This window comes from Phascolarctos cinereus, unplaced genomic scaffold (assembly GCF_003287225.1).
Source record: "Phascolarctos cinereus isolate Bilbo 61053 unplaced genomic scaffold, phaCin_HiC Scaffold_9;HRSCAF=440, whole genome shotgun sequence".
NCBI lineage: Eukaryota > Metazoa > Chordata > Mammalia > Diprotodontia > Phascolarctidae > Phascolarctos > Phascolarctos cinereus.
Window position 1 is genome coordinate 248,507,586 of NW_027556402.1, and position 16,751 is coordinate 248,524,336.

A 16,751-nucleotide genomic window follows, 5' to 3' on the forward strand; every position below is an offset into this window, starting at 1 on the left:
CTGACATTTTACACTCTAAATACTCTCTAGCTCTGACATTTTATGGTCTAAATTCCTTCTAGCTCTCATATTTTTGTGTTCCAATGCCCCCCCTTTCAGATATAGCATTCTGTGTCCTATATTTTACATTCCAAAGTTGCCTCCTAAGTCTGCATGACCACTGAGTTCCCTCACAGATCTAACTAGATGATCCTATAATTCAAGTGGGAAAGGGTGTTAAAGGTTACCCAATATGACATTCCCACCCAATTCAAGAATCTCTTCTATAACAATCCCAACAAGATCAGCTAGTCTCTATTTAAACATTTCCAGGGTTCATTGCTATGCTAGGAAGCCCTTTCTGTTGTCAAACTCAAGGACTGGTTGATCCAGGGTTAGTAAGGGTTGTAAGAAGTTTAATGACCACACCAATGTTAGATGCATTCAGGGAAGACAGAGGTCTTGGAACTGGCACTGACTACCAAAGGCTCTGATATCATTGCCAATTCTTGTTTCGCTGTATAGGACAGAGATGCATTTCCCACTATTCATGATTTTCAAGTTCTTGTGCTTTCACTGTATAATACCAATTCAAGGATAAACTTGGACACTTGGTCATAAAGATTCTTTTTTTTTTCTTATTGGTTTTGACTGGTCTAAATATCACCTCTCTGGGCCTCACATCTTTGACATAAATGTAAGCATGAAAAGGTTGGCTTAGAATGATCTATAAGACATCTTCAGCCTCTAACTTTCCACCTGCTAGATTCTAAGACTCCTTCTAGTTCTGAATTTCTGTTTCCTAATGTCCCTTCCATCTCTGGCATTTCGTCTTCTAATGCCCTTCATGTCTGACATTCTGTGTTCTATATTTATATTCCATAGACCCTTCCAAGTCACCCTCTCATGTTCTTAGTTTCTTCCATCTCCAATATGCTGTGTTCTCATACCTGGGCAGCTCTAGCATTCTAGAGTCTACGTTTTATTTTCCAAAGTCCATCCCAGGTCTCACTTTCTATGAACATTCTATGGTCCTCTCTGGCTCTGACATTCTGTTTCTAAGATTTCTCCTAGTTCAAACATTCAATGTTGTAACTTTTCTCCAGCTGTCATATTCTACTCTCTGAATTTCTAGATTTTTTTTTTGCTTTTGACATCCCATGGTTTCATGACCTGAAGTAAGAATTTGTAAATTCCGTCTTTAAGTCAGTTTTTTTGTGGACATTAGCAAGTAAAAAAAAAAAACTACCTCTGAAGAATTTGGACTTTTATTGACTTGACCTAAAATCTCATCATGAAAAGTTTTGCTTGACTTCAAAACTTAATGACCACTTGTGTGCAGTGAAGCCAAGACACAGCTGATCTCAGAGGACTACACACCCTCCCCTGAGATGGAGGGCTGGGCACCCAGGTGTAACTACTAAGTTTGCCTTCCCCAGAAGGCAAGCAAGAAAAGTCCCTATCCACATTTAAAAAGAAAAGGGAGGGGATTGAATCAGAGGATGCCTGCTCATTGAAATTCAAAGGCAAAAGTTTTACTCTTTCATCAAAACAGGTTTTTCTGGCTGTGGAAGACACTTTTATGGCCTCCTGCCAAATTACTGAGGGCCACATCTTGTTCACCTGCTGAGATCACCTGTTGGTATTACAATTCAGAAGCTTGGCTCTTGGTTTAAGGGGCAGGGATGTATTCTGAGACAGGTAGTGAGCTGATTGTTTCAGTCTCTGGTTATTAAATGTTTGAATCTTTAAAAAGGTTTTACAATTCCTCCATGTTCAATATTCTACAGGCTCTTCTAGCTGTCACAGTGGGACATTTTATGTTGTAAGTTCTTTTCCAACTCCAAAATTCTTTGTTCTATGCTTCAACATTCCATTTCCATAATGGCTGCCTTCAGGTGTTTGAAGGACTATTATGTTAAAGAAAGAGTTGACTATTCTGCTCAGCCCCACAGGAAGAGTCAAGAACAAAATGTTGAATGTAGTACCATGAGGAGAGAATGTTGGGTTCTGAATCAGAAGAGCAGGGTTTAAATCTGGATCCTCCACTTAACTTCTTGCGAGAGCCTAGACCATTCATAGGCTTTCTGGGACTGAACTTCCTTGTCCATAAAATGAGGTCAAACTAGACAATTTCAAGATCCCTTCTAGTTCTAAACAGTATGTGACAGAGATGAATTTAGGGTGAGTGGAAGGAATGATTTCATGATGATTAGAGTCACGCAAAATGAAAGTGGATTCCCTTGGGGCATAATAGACTGCCTTCACTAGAAGACCTCAAAAAAAAATCTAAATGGCCACTTGTCAGGTATGGAGGGGAATTCTTGTTCAGATATCATAAGATTCTGTGATTCTATCTGTCCTGTACTTCTAAATTCATCCTTTTCATATTCTAATGATCCTTTTACATCTTTAAAAATTTTTTTTAATCAGTCAATATATGCATTCTCATTCTCCCATCCAAACTTCTTCCCCCAACTGAGTATTTGAGAAAAATAAAAACCCATTACAAGCATGTATAATAAATCAAGACACATTGACTATGACAGATATGCATACATATACGTATATATACATACATATAAATGCATATACACATACACACACATATATATATATATATATATATATATGTGTATGTGTATATATTTATTTTTTTCTTCTCCAGGTCATTTTACAGATCAAAAAACTGAGGCAAAGAGGGTTAAGTGACTTGCCTAAGGTCACACAGTTAGTGTCTGAGGACAGATTTGAACTCAGAAAGATGAGTCTTCCTGACTCCAGGCCTGATGCTCTATCCACTATGCTGCCTAACTGTCCCTTTTCTTTAGAGAAGGGGCTGCTAAACTGTACGGTCTTAACTTTGGCTCTTTGGTACTTGACTTACGGCTTCTGAACTTCCTCCTTTCTTGGTACATTGCCCAGGGCCTCCTGACCCAGGAACTCCACTTCTTACTCTGTCCTAGATCAATGACTCGGACCTGGGTAGTGGGGGACAAAGCCGCCAGTTTATACCTATTCCCATAGCAATGCCCCAGTGTGGGTCTGATGGAGTTCCCATCTAGGGCTGGAGCTAGCAGCGGAGTGCTCAGAGGGCCCATTCCCAACCTAACTCATCCCCCTTGTCCACAAACCTCCCTGTCTGTCTCCCTCTGCTGACCTGAATGTGACAAGTGACTAACTGATATTTTCAGGATCTCCCTATCAGTTTCTAGATTGTTTTGGAGGAGTTTGTAGATTAAAGCTCGCCACATGGCTTCCTTTCACTCCATGATCTTGGTTCTGCCTCTGATCCATTAACTTCTAACATTGTCCTATGTTCTTAGGACCCTTATCCTACTAACTCTCTATGATTTATAGTCCCTTCTAACTATAGCATTCTGCAGTCTGTGTTCTAATGTCACTTCTAGCACCAACATTCTAAAATTTTATGATTCTGGGTTATCCTAGAACAGCGCAAGATTGACATGGATTTGGTGAAAATAAAATAATAGTTTCTCCTCTTTCCGTCCATCCCTAAGAGTTAAATAGCTCTTCCAGTTGCTTAGTCTTTAGATCTCTCATCAAAATTGTCCAGGTGGCTCTTTTCCCAGAGAAGATCAGAAGCTATAATTGTGAAGAGGCATGGGCAAGGCAGGGAAGAGGGAAGACTGTGGGGTAATGACAAGAGGTGAATTGGAAGTCAAGATTAGAATGCTGCCTCCCATACTTATTAGCTTTATGATGCTGGGCAAATCACTTCATGAAGCTGGATTCCTATTTCCTCATCTGTAAAAAAAGGGATAGCAAGACTTTTGTGATCTACTTCAAATGGATGAGAGGAGAGTATTCTATAAACACTAAAGTGCTTATAAATGTGAGCTCTTGTTGCAAGAGAGGAAGCATAGTAGATAAAGTGCTGAATCTGGTCAGGAAGATGAGTCCAAACACAGCCTCAGACACTTAATAGCTCTGTGACTCTGGCCGTATCACTTAACCTGTCTTCCTCGGTTTCCTTATCTGTAAAAAGGGGATAATATTAGAGTTGTTGTGAGAAACTGATGAGATTACATTTGTATAGTGCTTGGCAAACCTCAAATGCTAGTTATTATTATTACTAATACCATCATCATCTGGTCCAACTCTCTATTTTACACTTATCACCCCATGAGAAAATTGGGGCTCAGAGAGGTTAAATGGCTTACCCAACAGCAAATGAGGAGTAAATGCCTGAACCGGAATTTGTACTCAGGTCACTGCCTCCAAAGCCAACATAAACATTCCCTATGTTGCATACTAGCTCTTCACTATATAGCATACTGTAATAGCAAGAGTAATTTGTATTTCTGCTTTTTTTTTCTCCATTCAGTATGGCAAGAAAAAAATCAAGTATATTGATTATGAAAAGCAGCACCTATACTTCTATGTAGGTAAGTTTACCTAGCATCCTGTGTTCTGAGTTCAAAAGGTGCCTTCTACCTCCAGCGTTTGTTCTGCATTCTACAGACCTCCCCAGTTCTGAAATTTCATGTTTTAAGATCCCTTCCACCTCTAATAGTCAATACTCAGTTTGAATATTCTAAGTTCTAGGATCGTTCCCCCTTTAACATTCAATAGTTTATGTTCTAAGCCTCCTTCACCTCTGACATTCTATGTTGTATTCCAAGGTCCCACTGTTCTAATATTGTATGTTCTGAGGGCCCTTCCAGCTTTGACATCATATGATCCCATGAATAGCCATTTTAGAATAGTCATTTTCTAGAAACTGCTGCTGCTTTTTGAATATTGCCAGCTCAGGCAGTAACCAAGATGCAGGGTGCCCAATGAAAGTATTGGATGCCCACTTACCTATATCTTCACTGTACTAGCACCTCCTCATCTTACTCAACATCTTCTTTTCCCTTCCAGTTGGGCTTCCCCTCCTCATGCCAGTCTATTTCAACATGCAATCCATGCAAGTGACATTCCTTCGGAAGGAATGGCGGGTGAGTGACAACCTTCCTGTTATAGATTCTGCCCTTGGAGCCAAGGCCAATAGAGGGTACAGACCCCTCCCCAAGTTTCCTTGGTGACAGAGGCAGATAACACTTATCTTGCAAAGGCAGGTGGCCAGATCTAGGGTGGGGGCTGATAGCTCAGTCAGTAGAGAATCAGACTTTTCATCTGCAGGTCTAAAGTTCCCTGTTCTGGTGGAAGTCTGGCTTTTTAAGGAAGTTAGGTGGCACAGTGGATAAAGTGCTAGACTTGGAATCAGGAAGAAGACTCAGGTTTAAACCCTCCCTCAAACACCTATTAGCTATATGATGTATAACTGCTCTCAGCCAGAATTCCATTATCTGCCAAATGAGTAGGTTGGACTCCAAGGCCCTTCTGGCTTTAAATTTATGACTGCACGTAACTTCAACCCCATTCAACTTGAATTTGTTTTTTCTCTTTTAGGAGCTTGCCTGGATCAGTAGTTTTTACGTCCGCTATTTCATCACCTACAGATCTTACTATGGAATCATTGGGACTGTACTTCTCATATATCTGGTCAAGTGAGTGAATCAATGAATTTCATTACTCCTCTGTCCCAGGGAATCCTTAACATGGGGTCTGGAAACTTGGTTTCGTTTTTTGTTTGTTTTCAAGTACAGACAGTTAAGCAGAGCTTAGAGTGCTGCCCGTAGTGTCAGGAAGGCCTCAGCCCCTTATGAGCTATGTGACCCTGAGCAAGTCATTTGACCTCTCAGCCTCAGTTTCCTTATCTGTAAAATGGAGATAAAAATAGCACCTACTCTCACGGTTATTGTGAAGATCAAAGGAGATAACATATGTAAAGTGCTTTGCGATACTTAAAGTGCCATATGTATCTGTTATTATTGTTATTTTGATAAATGTGTATTTATAAAATTGAATATGTATAAAATTGGTTTCCCACATAATCCTATGTATTTATTTTTATGCATTTAAACACATTATGCTGAGAAAGGGGCCACAGGCTTTCTCAGACTTATAAAGGGGCCCATAACACAAATAAGACCATAAAACCCTGCTCTAGCCTAAACCACCAGCTCCTTTATCCCCCAGTTAGGGCTACAGGGATCCCAACAAAGCCCCTGGTGACCCCTCCATGCACACACATGTCCCAGAGGTTACCCAGGAATTGTGTATCTCGGGCCTTAAAAATAGACACTGAAATAGCTGGGTTTGTTCAATATTTCTGCTATTTGCACTTGCGGAGTGTGCTCCAATCCAGTCCCCCACTGAACAAGCTTCCCTCTCTTTCCCCTGTTCCCACACTTCATTTTATCTGGAATTCAGCAAAGACTAGTTTGTGAAATGGTTTAAACAGACCTGAGTGTGGGCATCGCCTTTCCATTGACTCTCAAGCATTCTCCCTCCTCTCCTTGACTTCCTGGCTTCCTCTAAAACTCATCAGTTTCTGCCTTCAGCAAGAAGCCTTTCCCAATACCCCTCCTGCTAGTGCCTTCCCACTGAGATTACCTTCCTTTGCCCTGGCTGGCTGTGTCTCGCATGTACATAGTTATTTGAATGTTGTCCCTACCCCTAGAACAGGAGTTCTTTGAGGATAGAGACCATGTTTTTGCTTTTCCTTATATCTCCAGCATAGAGACAGTATACATACTATTACACTGAGGTAAAATTACATACAGTAAACACTTAAAAAATGCTTGTTGACTGACAGATTGAGATGTCCAGTGAGAGCTATAGCTTCATTGAGCCAAATCACAAAACTAAAAATGGCAAGAGTTTTCCACTACCTCATTTCACAGCTGAGGAAACTGAGGCACAGAGAGGGATAATGACTTCCCTAAAAGCAGGAATGACAGCATTTAGAAATGAACGCACTTCTTGAGACCACCAGTTCTGTGTTACTTTGAGGAAGTGACTATAGCTGCTTTTCACAGGGACTATTTGTGCCCGACCTGTGGTAGAGCCTTCTGAGCTCCATATTGGCCTGATCAGCCACAGTCAGACACACTATACCTTGACCCCAATGCCGTGATGTCCTTTTGGTCCTCTTTCAGAACGGACAACAACTACAGCCACTCTAACTTGTAAAGGGAATAGATTGGATTTAATGATCTCTAGGGAGCCTTTCTAGCCCTATGAAAAGTTGTGTTTTATGTTCTAATATCACTTACAACCCAAATATTTTATGTTCTATGTTGTAAACTTCCTTCCAACTTTAACATCTCATCTTCTGTTTGGAGTTTCTTACAGTTTCAACATTCTATGTTCTAAAATTGTACTATTTCTGAATCAAATTCCTCTATGAAATGACTTCAAATCACAGAATTTCCTACATCTTTAATATCATTGAATATTACTCCATACATTCTGCTCCATATATCAGGAAAATAAAACCAGGGTTTCAGAGACAGTATGATGTGGCAGGGAGAGTGCTAGACAAGACATCAGAAAACCTAGGTTCTAATCCTGACTCTGTCATTTACTATGTGACCTCTCTGAGTCTTAGTTTCTTTTGCTTCTCAAATGGAGGTGTTAATACTTACACTGCCTACCTCATATGGCTGCTAAGATGGGAATGTTTTGAAAGCTCTTTGAACTGTCTGGGGGAAGATGGATAACCATTATTAGTCCAAGTACATGGAACATCATCCTACATATCTTGAGGTCCATGGGATCATAGGACTTAGAAGGTATCTCAGAGATCGTGTGTTTGGCCCCATTATCTTAAAAAAAAGAGCTAACTGAGGCACAGAGAAGGGGAAGGGACTTGTCCTAGGTCACACAGATGTAATAGACATCTGGGTAGGGGCAGAGCTTACACACTATATAGCCGTCTCTAAAAGGGAAACATAGCACAGTATTAGTCATATAAGGGTAGCCAAGTCTGGCAGAAACCATTATTCGGTAACTTCTCTCCAAGCTTATCCCTGATTTTTCCCCTTTCACATTCCACCCTGTCAAATTGTGTGGTATACACATTGCCTTTCACATGGTGGTCATTTAATATGTATTATTAATGGAAGGAAGTAAACCTACGTTCTACATGGAAATGACCAACTGTCTCATTGCCTGTCCTGATGCTTTCTCCAAAGGCTGCTGGAAAGCCCTTGGATTGCTTTAATCACCCAGATGAGCCACATTCCAATGAGGATGAGCAAAGAAGAGAACCAGGACTGGTTTAGCACACAGGTAATGGTGGTCACCTCCTCCCAGACCAACCACTCAATCATTGGAGTTCATGAATGTGGGGCGTGGCGTCCTGTCAAATGGATCAAAGATATAATGAGGATGACACACTGTCAGTCTTGAGAGCATGGAAGAATAGAACTGGAAGGGACATCAGTGAAGAGAATGTCAGTGAGGAGGGACCTGAGAGTCTGGATTGTGGGGATTAGTAGACTGTGGGGTACAGAATGTCAGAGCTGAAAGGGACTTGTGAGCATAGAGTGTTTAATATGTGATGTGGAGGCTCTTGGGAGCAAAGACAACGGTTAGAGGAAAGAGGGATCTTAGAACAAAGAGCATAGAATGTCAGGGTTCAGAGAAATCTTAGGACATAGATTGTCATAGCTGAAAGGGACTTGTGAGCATAGAGTGTTTAAGGTGTGATATGGAGGCTCTTGGGAGCAAAGACAACGGTTAGAGGAAAGAGGGATCTTAGAACAAAGAGCATAGAATGTCAAGGTTCAGAGAAATCTTAGGACATAGATTGTCAAAGCTGGATGGGACTTGAGAGCTGAGAATATAGGATGTGAGTTTTGAAAAATCTTGCAAATATAGATTATGGGGGTGGGGCTATTTTAGAATATAGAACACAGAATGGAAATCTTAGAACATAGAAGGGAGGGAGGGAAAAGGGTAGGAGGGCAAGATGGATGGAAGGAAGGAAGGAAGGAAGGAAGGAAGGAAGGAAGGAAGGAAGGAAGGAAGGAAGGAAGGAAGGAAGGAAGGAAGGAAAAGGGAAGGGAAAGGAGGAAAGGAGGAAAGGAGGAATGGAGGAAAGAGGGAAAGGAGAAAGGAGAGAGAAAAAGGGGAAGAGAAAAGGAGAGGAAACATTTATTAAGAGATTATTTTGTTCCAGGCACTCAGCTAAGCAGTGGGGATACAAATATAAGAACAAGAAATACAGACCCTACTCTCAAAAAACTTATATTCTAATGAAGGAAGAAAACTCACAAGGAAAGGCTGGTGGGAGGGAGAGGAAGGTACCCAATTGGTGCATAGTTCTGAAGTCCCAAATGTCAGGAACAGAGCCAGGAGGAGAGACTAGCCTGAGTCCCTCCACAAAATGAGACCCAAGAAAGAACTCACCAATGGGAGAAGGGGACCAACCTGGCAGAAGAATGTTCTAGGGTGAGCAAGCCACAAGGACCATTGGATATTTCATGGTGAGGAGCCCCAAGCACTAAGGAAAGTTCCAGAATGTGATAGCAGCTGAGACATGGTTTTGAAATCCAGAAAGTTTGGACCAGAGCACTGGGAGAGGAACAGAATTTCTGGACATAGATTAAATTATAACACAAAAACAAGAGTGGAAATAACATCAAACCATAGCATGTCAATGCTGGATGGGACCTCAGAAGATAGAATGTCAAAACCAAGAAGAGCTTCGGAACATAGGACAAAATGTGGTACTGTAGAAAAAGTATTGGCTGTAAAGTTAGAAGATTTAGGTTCTTACTAACTGTGTCACCATTAACTTACATAACCTCTCTGATCCTCAGTCTCTTCATCTGAAAAATGAACCAGTTGAACTAGATTGCCCCTGAGGACCCTTCCACCTTAAGATCTATGATCTTTTGTCTTGACCTTCAAACACAGAATTTTAGTCTAAGATCTGAAAGGGCCTTTGTGGACTACATTGTCTAAATCCCTCATTTTCAACATGAAGAGACTGAGGCTTGGCTAGGCAAAGGACTAAGGTAACACATCTTGTTTGTGATGAAGCTGAGACAAGCCCCCTGACTCCTATACATGTTTAATGCACTTTTCTAAGATTTTAAATGAATACAATTATCTTCCTGACCCCTTCTCAATGTTTACATAATCAGTAATCTTTCTAAGACATATAGAGATGACAAATGGCCCAAAGATGACCAACACCCCCCACAGTTAGAGCGAAATAATACCTTAGAAAAGAGCTGAACAAAATGTCATTTTGTTCTATTATCTGGGAAGATAGCATGTTCCACATTTAAGGATGTGTCTCTGGATCTGGCTTCCTGCAATGCTCCTCTTTTCTCATTCCTACATACAAACACACCCTTGAATTTCTTCCCTACCCTTCAGCCTCGTGAAATCTTATCCATCCTTCAAGACCCATTTCAAATGGCACCACCCATGTGGAGCCTCCCTGATCTCCTGAGCAGAAATGACTCACATCTTTAAATCTCTGGAACAACAGTCTATACCACTTATATAATACTAATTACTTCTTGTGTTGAAGATATTCCTGTAGATCTTTGTATTGCATTTGCGTATTTCCCCAATTTCCCCTGCAAAATTATCATCTCTTTGAGGAAAAAAATCTGCTTTGTAATCCTCAACACCTAGTCTAATACTTTTCCCATAGGTTATACTCAACAGTCCCTGCTGCGTGAATGAAAATTGGAATGAAGAGAAATGTAAAGTTTTACACTTGAGTTCAAAAAATCAGCTTCACAAAAAGATGGGGAAGCATGATACACCATGATTCATCTGTGAGTCAGTGGACTACCAGATGAACAGTATATTACAACAATTCCCAAAAGCTATAGGCTACCTTGAGAAGCATGGGGTTCAGGACTAGAGAGGGGATTCAGTTGTGCTCTGCCTTCATCTAACCACCTTGGCAGTATTGGGATCGGTTCTGGATATTCAATTTCAAGAAATGTGTATTAACTGAAAGCACAAAGATGACTAGGTAGTGAATGATAACAAGGTCTTGCTATATAAAGATTAAATGAAAGAACTAGAGATGTTCAAGCCTGGAAGAGAAAAAAGAATTAGGAGCCTGAGAGCTATCTACAAGTGCTCATTTGAAAGGCTGTCACTTGGAAGATGAGTTATAACTTTCTTCTTAGCCTTAAAGGGACCAAGCTAGTAGTATTTGGTAAAAGTGGCAAAAGGAGAAGATAGGGCTCAAAATAAGGGGGAGGGGAAATCTCTTAACAATTAGGGTTCTCCAAAAGTAGACTGGGTTCTTAAGAAACCAATGGATTCCCCATCATTGGATTTCTTTAAGCAAAAGGTAGGTGGATATTTGTCAACTATTTTGTAGAAGTCACTCCTGGCTCATGTCAATGAAATCAATGTCCCCTTACTATTCTTTTACACCTGACATTGATTAATTCTGTGATATAAGGAGCTCTACATGAGACACATTGAGATGTGGAAGAAGCAAGACTCACACTCACTGAAGTCAAATATCGTGATTTGTTGTTTTTTTTTTTGGCAGGTTTTGGCCACCTGTAATGTTAAGCAATCCTTCTTCAACGACTGGTTCTCTGGACATCTCAACTTCCAAATTGAACACCAGTGAGTAAGAAAGAAATTTTTGATGAAAAGTTCATTTAACTCATCTTTCTAGTACCTCATCTGAGTGGTGTCCTAACATATCTGGGCAAGAAGATGGAGCACTGAATTTAAGAGACAGGAATTAACCCATCAACAAGTATTTATTAATCACCTACTATGTGTCAGGCATGGCGTTAGACTCTGCACAAAGTGGGTGCCACATCCACTCACTGTTCTTAGTTTTGTCCTCTAAAGCTAAGTAAGCCAGGTCTAACCTCTCTTCCAAGTGATAGCCTTTCAAATAAGCACTTTAAGAAAGCTATCATTCTCCTAATTCTTCTCTCCTCTGGGCTAAACACTCCCAGTTCCTTCACCTAATTTGTGCTAGGTTAGGCTCTAGTACAAAGAATGAAATCATCCACACTTACAATGAGACCCAGAACCAAATCCCACCTGAGACACTTTGTGTGAACATGGTCATTTAATTCTGTACCTTAACTCTGTACTGTTTTTTCATCTGCAAAATGGAGACAATAGTATTTGTAGTATCTACCTCACATGGTTATTGTGAGCCTCTCTAATGAGATGTGTGCAGAGGAAGAAACTTAAGATGTTACATCAATATGAATTATTATTAACCATCAATCAGCAAGTGTATATTATGTCTACTACGTGACTGACATCAGCATCCATACAGTGATTTCACCAGTGATGGGAACTCCCTTTCAATTAGGCAATTTCCTCTACTAATACATATTAGTAGCTGCTCTGCAACTGAGAATCTTACAGAGTTGCCTGGGGCATAGGGAGGTGAGGGGACTTGAACCCAAGTCTTTCTGACTCCTAGACCCATCTTGCATTTAATACAACGTGTGGCCTCTCATCGTTATGAAGCGGAGTAAACATCTTTGACGTAACACCACTAGGGGAAGCCCAACTTTGTTCAACAGGAGGTAGAAAGAAAAAGTCATGGCGGTATTCCCCACAGTGGTGTAGTCCACGGTCTATGGAGTATGACACATTGTACAAGAGAGAGAGGAGAAGAAGAGAAGAGAAATTTTGGCAAGAACAAACATTCTTTAAGCATCTACTGTATATGGGGCCCTAAACCAGTCCTGGGATCATAAATTTAGACTAGAAGAGATCAGAAAAAAATATCAAGTCCAACACTCCCATTTTACAGATGAGGAAACTGAAACCTTGATAGATTAAGTGAATTAATTGTCTAAGATCACACAGCTAATAAGTGCCTGGGGTAGGATTTGAACCATTACCTTCCTTGACTCTAACTCCAACATCCTTTGTACCACACCACTGCCTACCAACTGAGCAAAATAAATAATTTACACAACTACTTCCCCTTAATGGAGCTTGCAGTCTAGTTAAGGGATAAGACATCAAACTTAAATAGCTCTAATACATTATATTGAAGGAAGAAACCATTGGAGTGTTCTAAAACAAAGTTCTCTTCAAGGGTCAATGACAAGGGTCATTATGGACAAGGATGATCAGAAAAGGTATAGGGAAGGAGGTCTTATCTTGAGAAAGGTACCATAGTGGATAGATCTAGATTCCTCAAATCTTAGAAAATGGTGTTAACATTAACTGGTAAGACATAAGATTGACTTGTTGGCTGAACTCCAGGGAAAGCTGATGTCTTGAATAACGCGTTCTTCCCTGATACTTTGATGCTCATTTTAGATAGTCTAAATCTTACTTTGGAGGATCTTTAGAATTTATATATTTGCTTCTTTATCATTAAGATTGAGAAACAATTTCCCATGCCCAGGCCCAGCTACATATTCCAGACATTCACTAGATTTCTAGATGAAGTTCTAAAAGAAATTGAAAGAAATAGTACCATATTAAGAGAGTCAATCTCTCTGACTGCTGTTTCCTTTGCTCTATTTCTTTGTGTCAGCCACAGTGGGTGGATAGGGGATGGAATATCCTTCCCATTAGTAGTATTTTCACAGTAGAGGTGCAGCTAGAGTTCAATGGTAAGTGCAGAAAATTTATTCAGAAGACCTGAGTTCAAAACCTAGCTCTTCAATGTACCTGACCTTGGGCAAGCCTATGAACCTCGAGGCCCTTATTTGTAAAGTGGGGATTAAACCCACAACCTACTTTACGTGGTTGTGCTGAGGGTCAGATAATGAGGTAATAAACATGAAGGTCTTCTTTGGAGGGAGAGAGAACAAGAGACAGAGAAAGAAGAAGGTGAAAGACAGAGAGAGGGAGGGAGGAAGATAGACAGAGACAGAGAGAGACAAAGAGAGAGAATTTTCTGCAGGCACATGTGTTTCTTTTGTCTCTTCACCATTGTGTGAGCCACTGTTTATAACAAACATGGATTCAGGATACATTTTTAAAAATCAACTTACTTTTACCTGAAGATAAAATGTATCATGAAAATACAGACAGCAAATAAAGTTTAAAGAGAGCAGCAATTACGCTGGAGGGTGGGGATGGGGAGAGAAACAGAGAAGGAATGAATTCACCTGCTCCCAGTGTTAGGGAAGTTAAAGACATCACCAAATCCCCTCCAGGCTGATCACTCCTTAATCAGTTCAGGAAGCTAAACAAGGCTCCACCTGCTTGTGATTGTACTTGCTTGGAACAGCAGACCCCTTTGGTTACAGCTGACCAGCTACTACCACTGGGGTCTGTCCGTATGCCTATAACCCTCTCCTTTCCATGGGGCTCAAAATTTCTCTCACTTCTGCATCCAATGCTTCTTCCTTCCATATGCTTTAGCCCCTCCTTCCCACTGGTACAAAACTACACTTCCCATCAGCCCCCTTGTCAATAAGTGCTTATACATGTAAAGTGTTTTATACAATGAAAAGGGCTACATAAACAGCAGCTACCGTTATGTCTTGTGATGCTCACAACACCCTTGGAGGTCAGCCAATACTGGCTGTGATTTATAGACGAAGGAAGTAAAGCACAGAATGACTGAATAACTTGCTCAGGGTCATACAGACAGTCATTGAAAGAGCCAGAATTAGAATGCAGGTCTCTTTAACTAATATTTACTATGTCCATCTACCCAGAGGACAGTGACATTCATTCTAACAGACAATACAAAAGAACAGAAAAATCAAACAGTCCCTTATATTTGATATAAAATACAATGTAATTTTCTCCTCGAGATCATTGCTTTCATAATTATATTTGGTTTGGATTAATATTCACATTCATTGGCGTGATCCCAAGAGGCCCCAAAGTCTAACCACTTCCTGTCTCACAGACATATTCAGAGAACGAATGTAAGAGTGGTACAGGCTCTTAGAACTTCCCTGAACAGAGATGGGTGCATACTTATGCGTGTGTTCTCATTGATGCTATGATGGATCTAAGACTTTTCTGATGAGAGTTTTTCCTCCACACCATCTCAATTGTGTGTTCCATATCCATATCTTCATAGCAGACCTATAAGAAGCAGCAAAAATGTGATATGTTTCTTCTGATGTCTAGGTTTAATATTCTTGTCCTTCTCTTTGTTCCTCCAGCCTATTTCCCACCATGCCTCGCCATAATTACTATAAAGTCGCACCATTGGTGAGGTCATTATGTGCCAAGCACGGAATTGACTACGTGAATAAGCCAATGTTGAAGGCATTTGGGGACATTGTCAGGTAAGAGATTATGTCACAGTTCACAGGTTCCCTTCTCCCAGGGGCTCCTTAGTATTTGAGACCCACAGAGGGCCCAGCACAGGGTTAGCTATGGGAGTTATACATGAAAAATTAAACATTGCAGACTCTGAGGAGCTCACAATCAAACAGTGGAGACCACAGTAAGGCATTTGAATATATCAGGGAATAATTAAAAAGTCAAATAAAATCAAGCAAACAGGGCATGTATCAATTGTCAATTACCACTTTACACAGTTGTAAAGTGCTGGGGATATAAAGAAAGGCAAGGGGCAGCTAGGTGACATAGTGGATAAAACACCGGCCCTGAAGTCAGGAGAACCTGAGTTCAAATCTGGCTTCAGACCAAACACTTGACACTTACTAGCTGTGTGACCCTGGGCAAGTCACTTAACCCCAATTGCCTAAAAAGAAAAAAAAATAAAGGCAAAAAAAAAAGTCTGTTTTCAAGAAGCTCACTTCTAATGGGAAGGGCAGGGTGGACATCATACAGATAGCTGTTATGGGATAACATGAAGTCATCTCAGAGGAAGAGCAATAGTGTTAAGGGGAATTACAAAAGGCTTCTTGTAAAAGGTGAGATTTTAGCTGGGACTTGGAGGAAGCCAGGGGGGAGTGCTGAAGAGAGAGAAAATTCCAGGTGTGAGGCACAGCCAGTAAAAATGCATGGAGTCAGGAAACGAAGCATCTAGTTCCAGGAGCAGCAAGAAGACTGATGTCACTGGGTCTCACAGTGTGAAGAAGGGAATAAAGTATAAGAAGACTGTAAAGTTAGAAAGGGGCCAGGTTATAAAGGGCTTTAAAAGCCAAAGACACTTCCTATTTGATTCTAGAGGCAATAGGGAACAAGGGGAGCTTATCAGGCCAGGGACGGGTAACATGGCCTGACCTTCACTTTAGGAAGAGCAGCTTGACAGCTGATGTATTAGACATGACTAGACACGACATGACGTACTAGGACATACTAGAGTGGGGAGAGATTTTAGGCAAGAAGGTTAACCAACGGGTCATTGCAATACAGGAGGAAGGTCTGCCCCATGGTATTGGGCAATGCCAGGGAGCATATATGAGTGATGCTACAAAGGTTAAAAGATACAGGATATGTTCAAATCCAGCCTCAGACACATGATACTTACTAGCTGTTGTGACCCTGGGCAAGTCACTTAATGCCAATTGCCTCACAAAACAACAACAACAACAACAACAGGATATGACAACTGATTCTATGTGGAAAGTGACTCACAGTGAGGCATAGAGGGTGACAACTAGATTGAGAACCTAGGTAATTTGGAGCATGGTGGTGCCCTCCATAGTACCAGGAAAATTGGGAAGTGAGAAAGGCTTGGAGTAAACGATAATGTTCAGTTTAGGACATGCTGAATTTAAAATGTCTATGTGACATCAATTTTGAGATGTCTGATATGCAATTGGAAATGCAAGACTGAAGGTCAGGTGAGAGGTTAGAACCAGGTAAATAGATCTGAGACTCAGACACAGAGATGATGATTGAATCCATTGGAGCTGCTGAGATCACCAAGAGAAATAGCATAGAGGGAGAAGAGAAGAGGACCAGGACACAGAATATAATTAATCCTAATAATGTGGAAATAAAGTAGGAGGTCAGAATAGGGATAGGCAGTGGGATGCGGCAACCAGACAGCT

General features: G+C 40.8%; 1 protein-coding gene across 2 annotated transcripts in view; it reads left to right on the forward strand.

Annotated features, from left to right (window-relative positions):
• The window catches only part of LOC110199647 (fatty acid desaturase 2-like protein FADS2B), a 49,830-nt gene that overhangs the window by 29,294 nt on the left and 3,785 nt on the right, over positions 1-16,751 (forward strand). Inside the window, exons 6-11 of one of the 2 annotated variants that reach the window (XM_020974528.2) lie at positions 4,328-4,388; positions 4,867-4,943; positions 5,398-5,495; positions 8,028-8,124; positions 11,372-11,451; positions 14,946-15,071. In XM_020974528.2, the coding sequence (XP_020830187.1) occupies positions 4,328-4,388; positions 4,867-4,943; positions 5,398-5,495; positions 8,028-8,124; positions 11,372-11,451; positions 14,946-15,071 (539 nt within the window). The remainder of the gene's footprint in view (positions 1-4,327; positions 4,389-4,866; positions 4,944-5,397; positions 5,496-8,027; positions 8,125-11,371; positions 11,452-14,945; positions 15,072-16,751) is intronic. The other variant, XR_002322012.2, reaches the window with a different exon arrangement.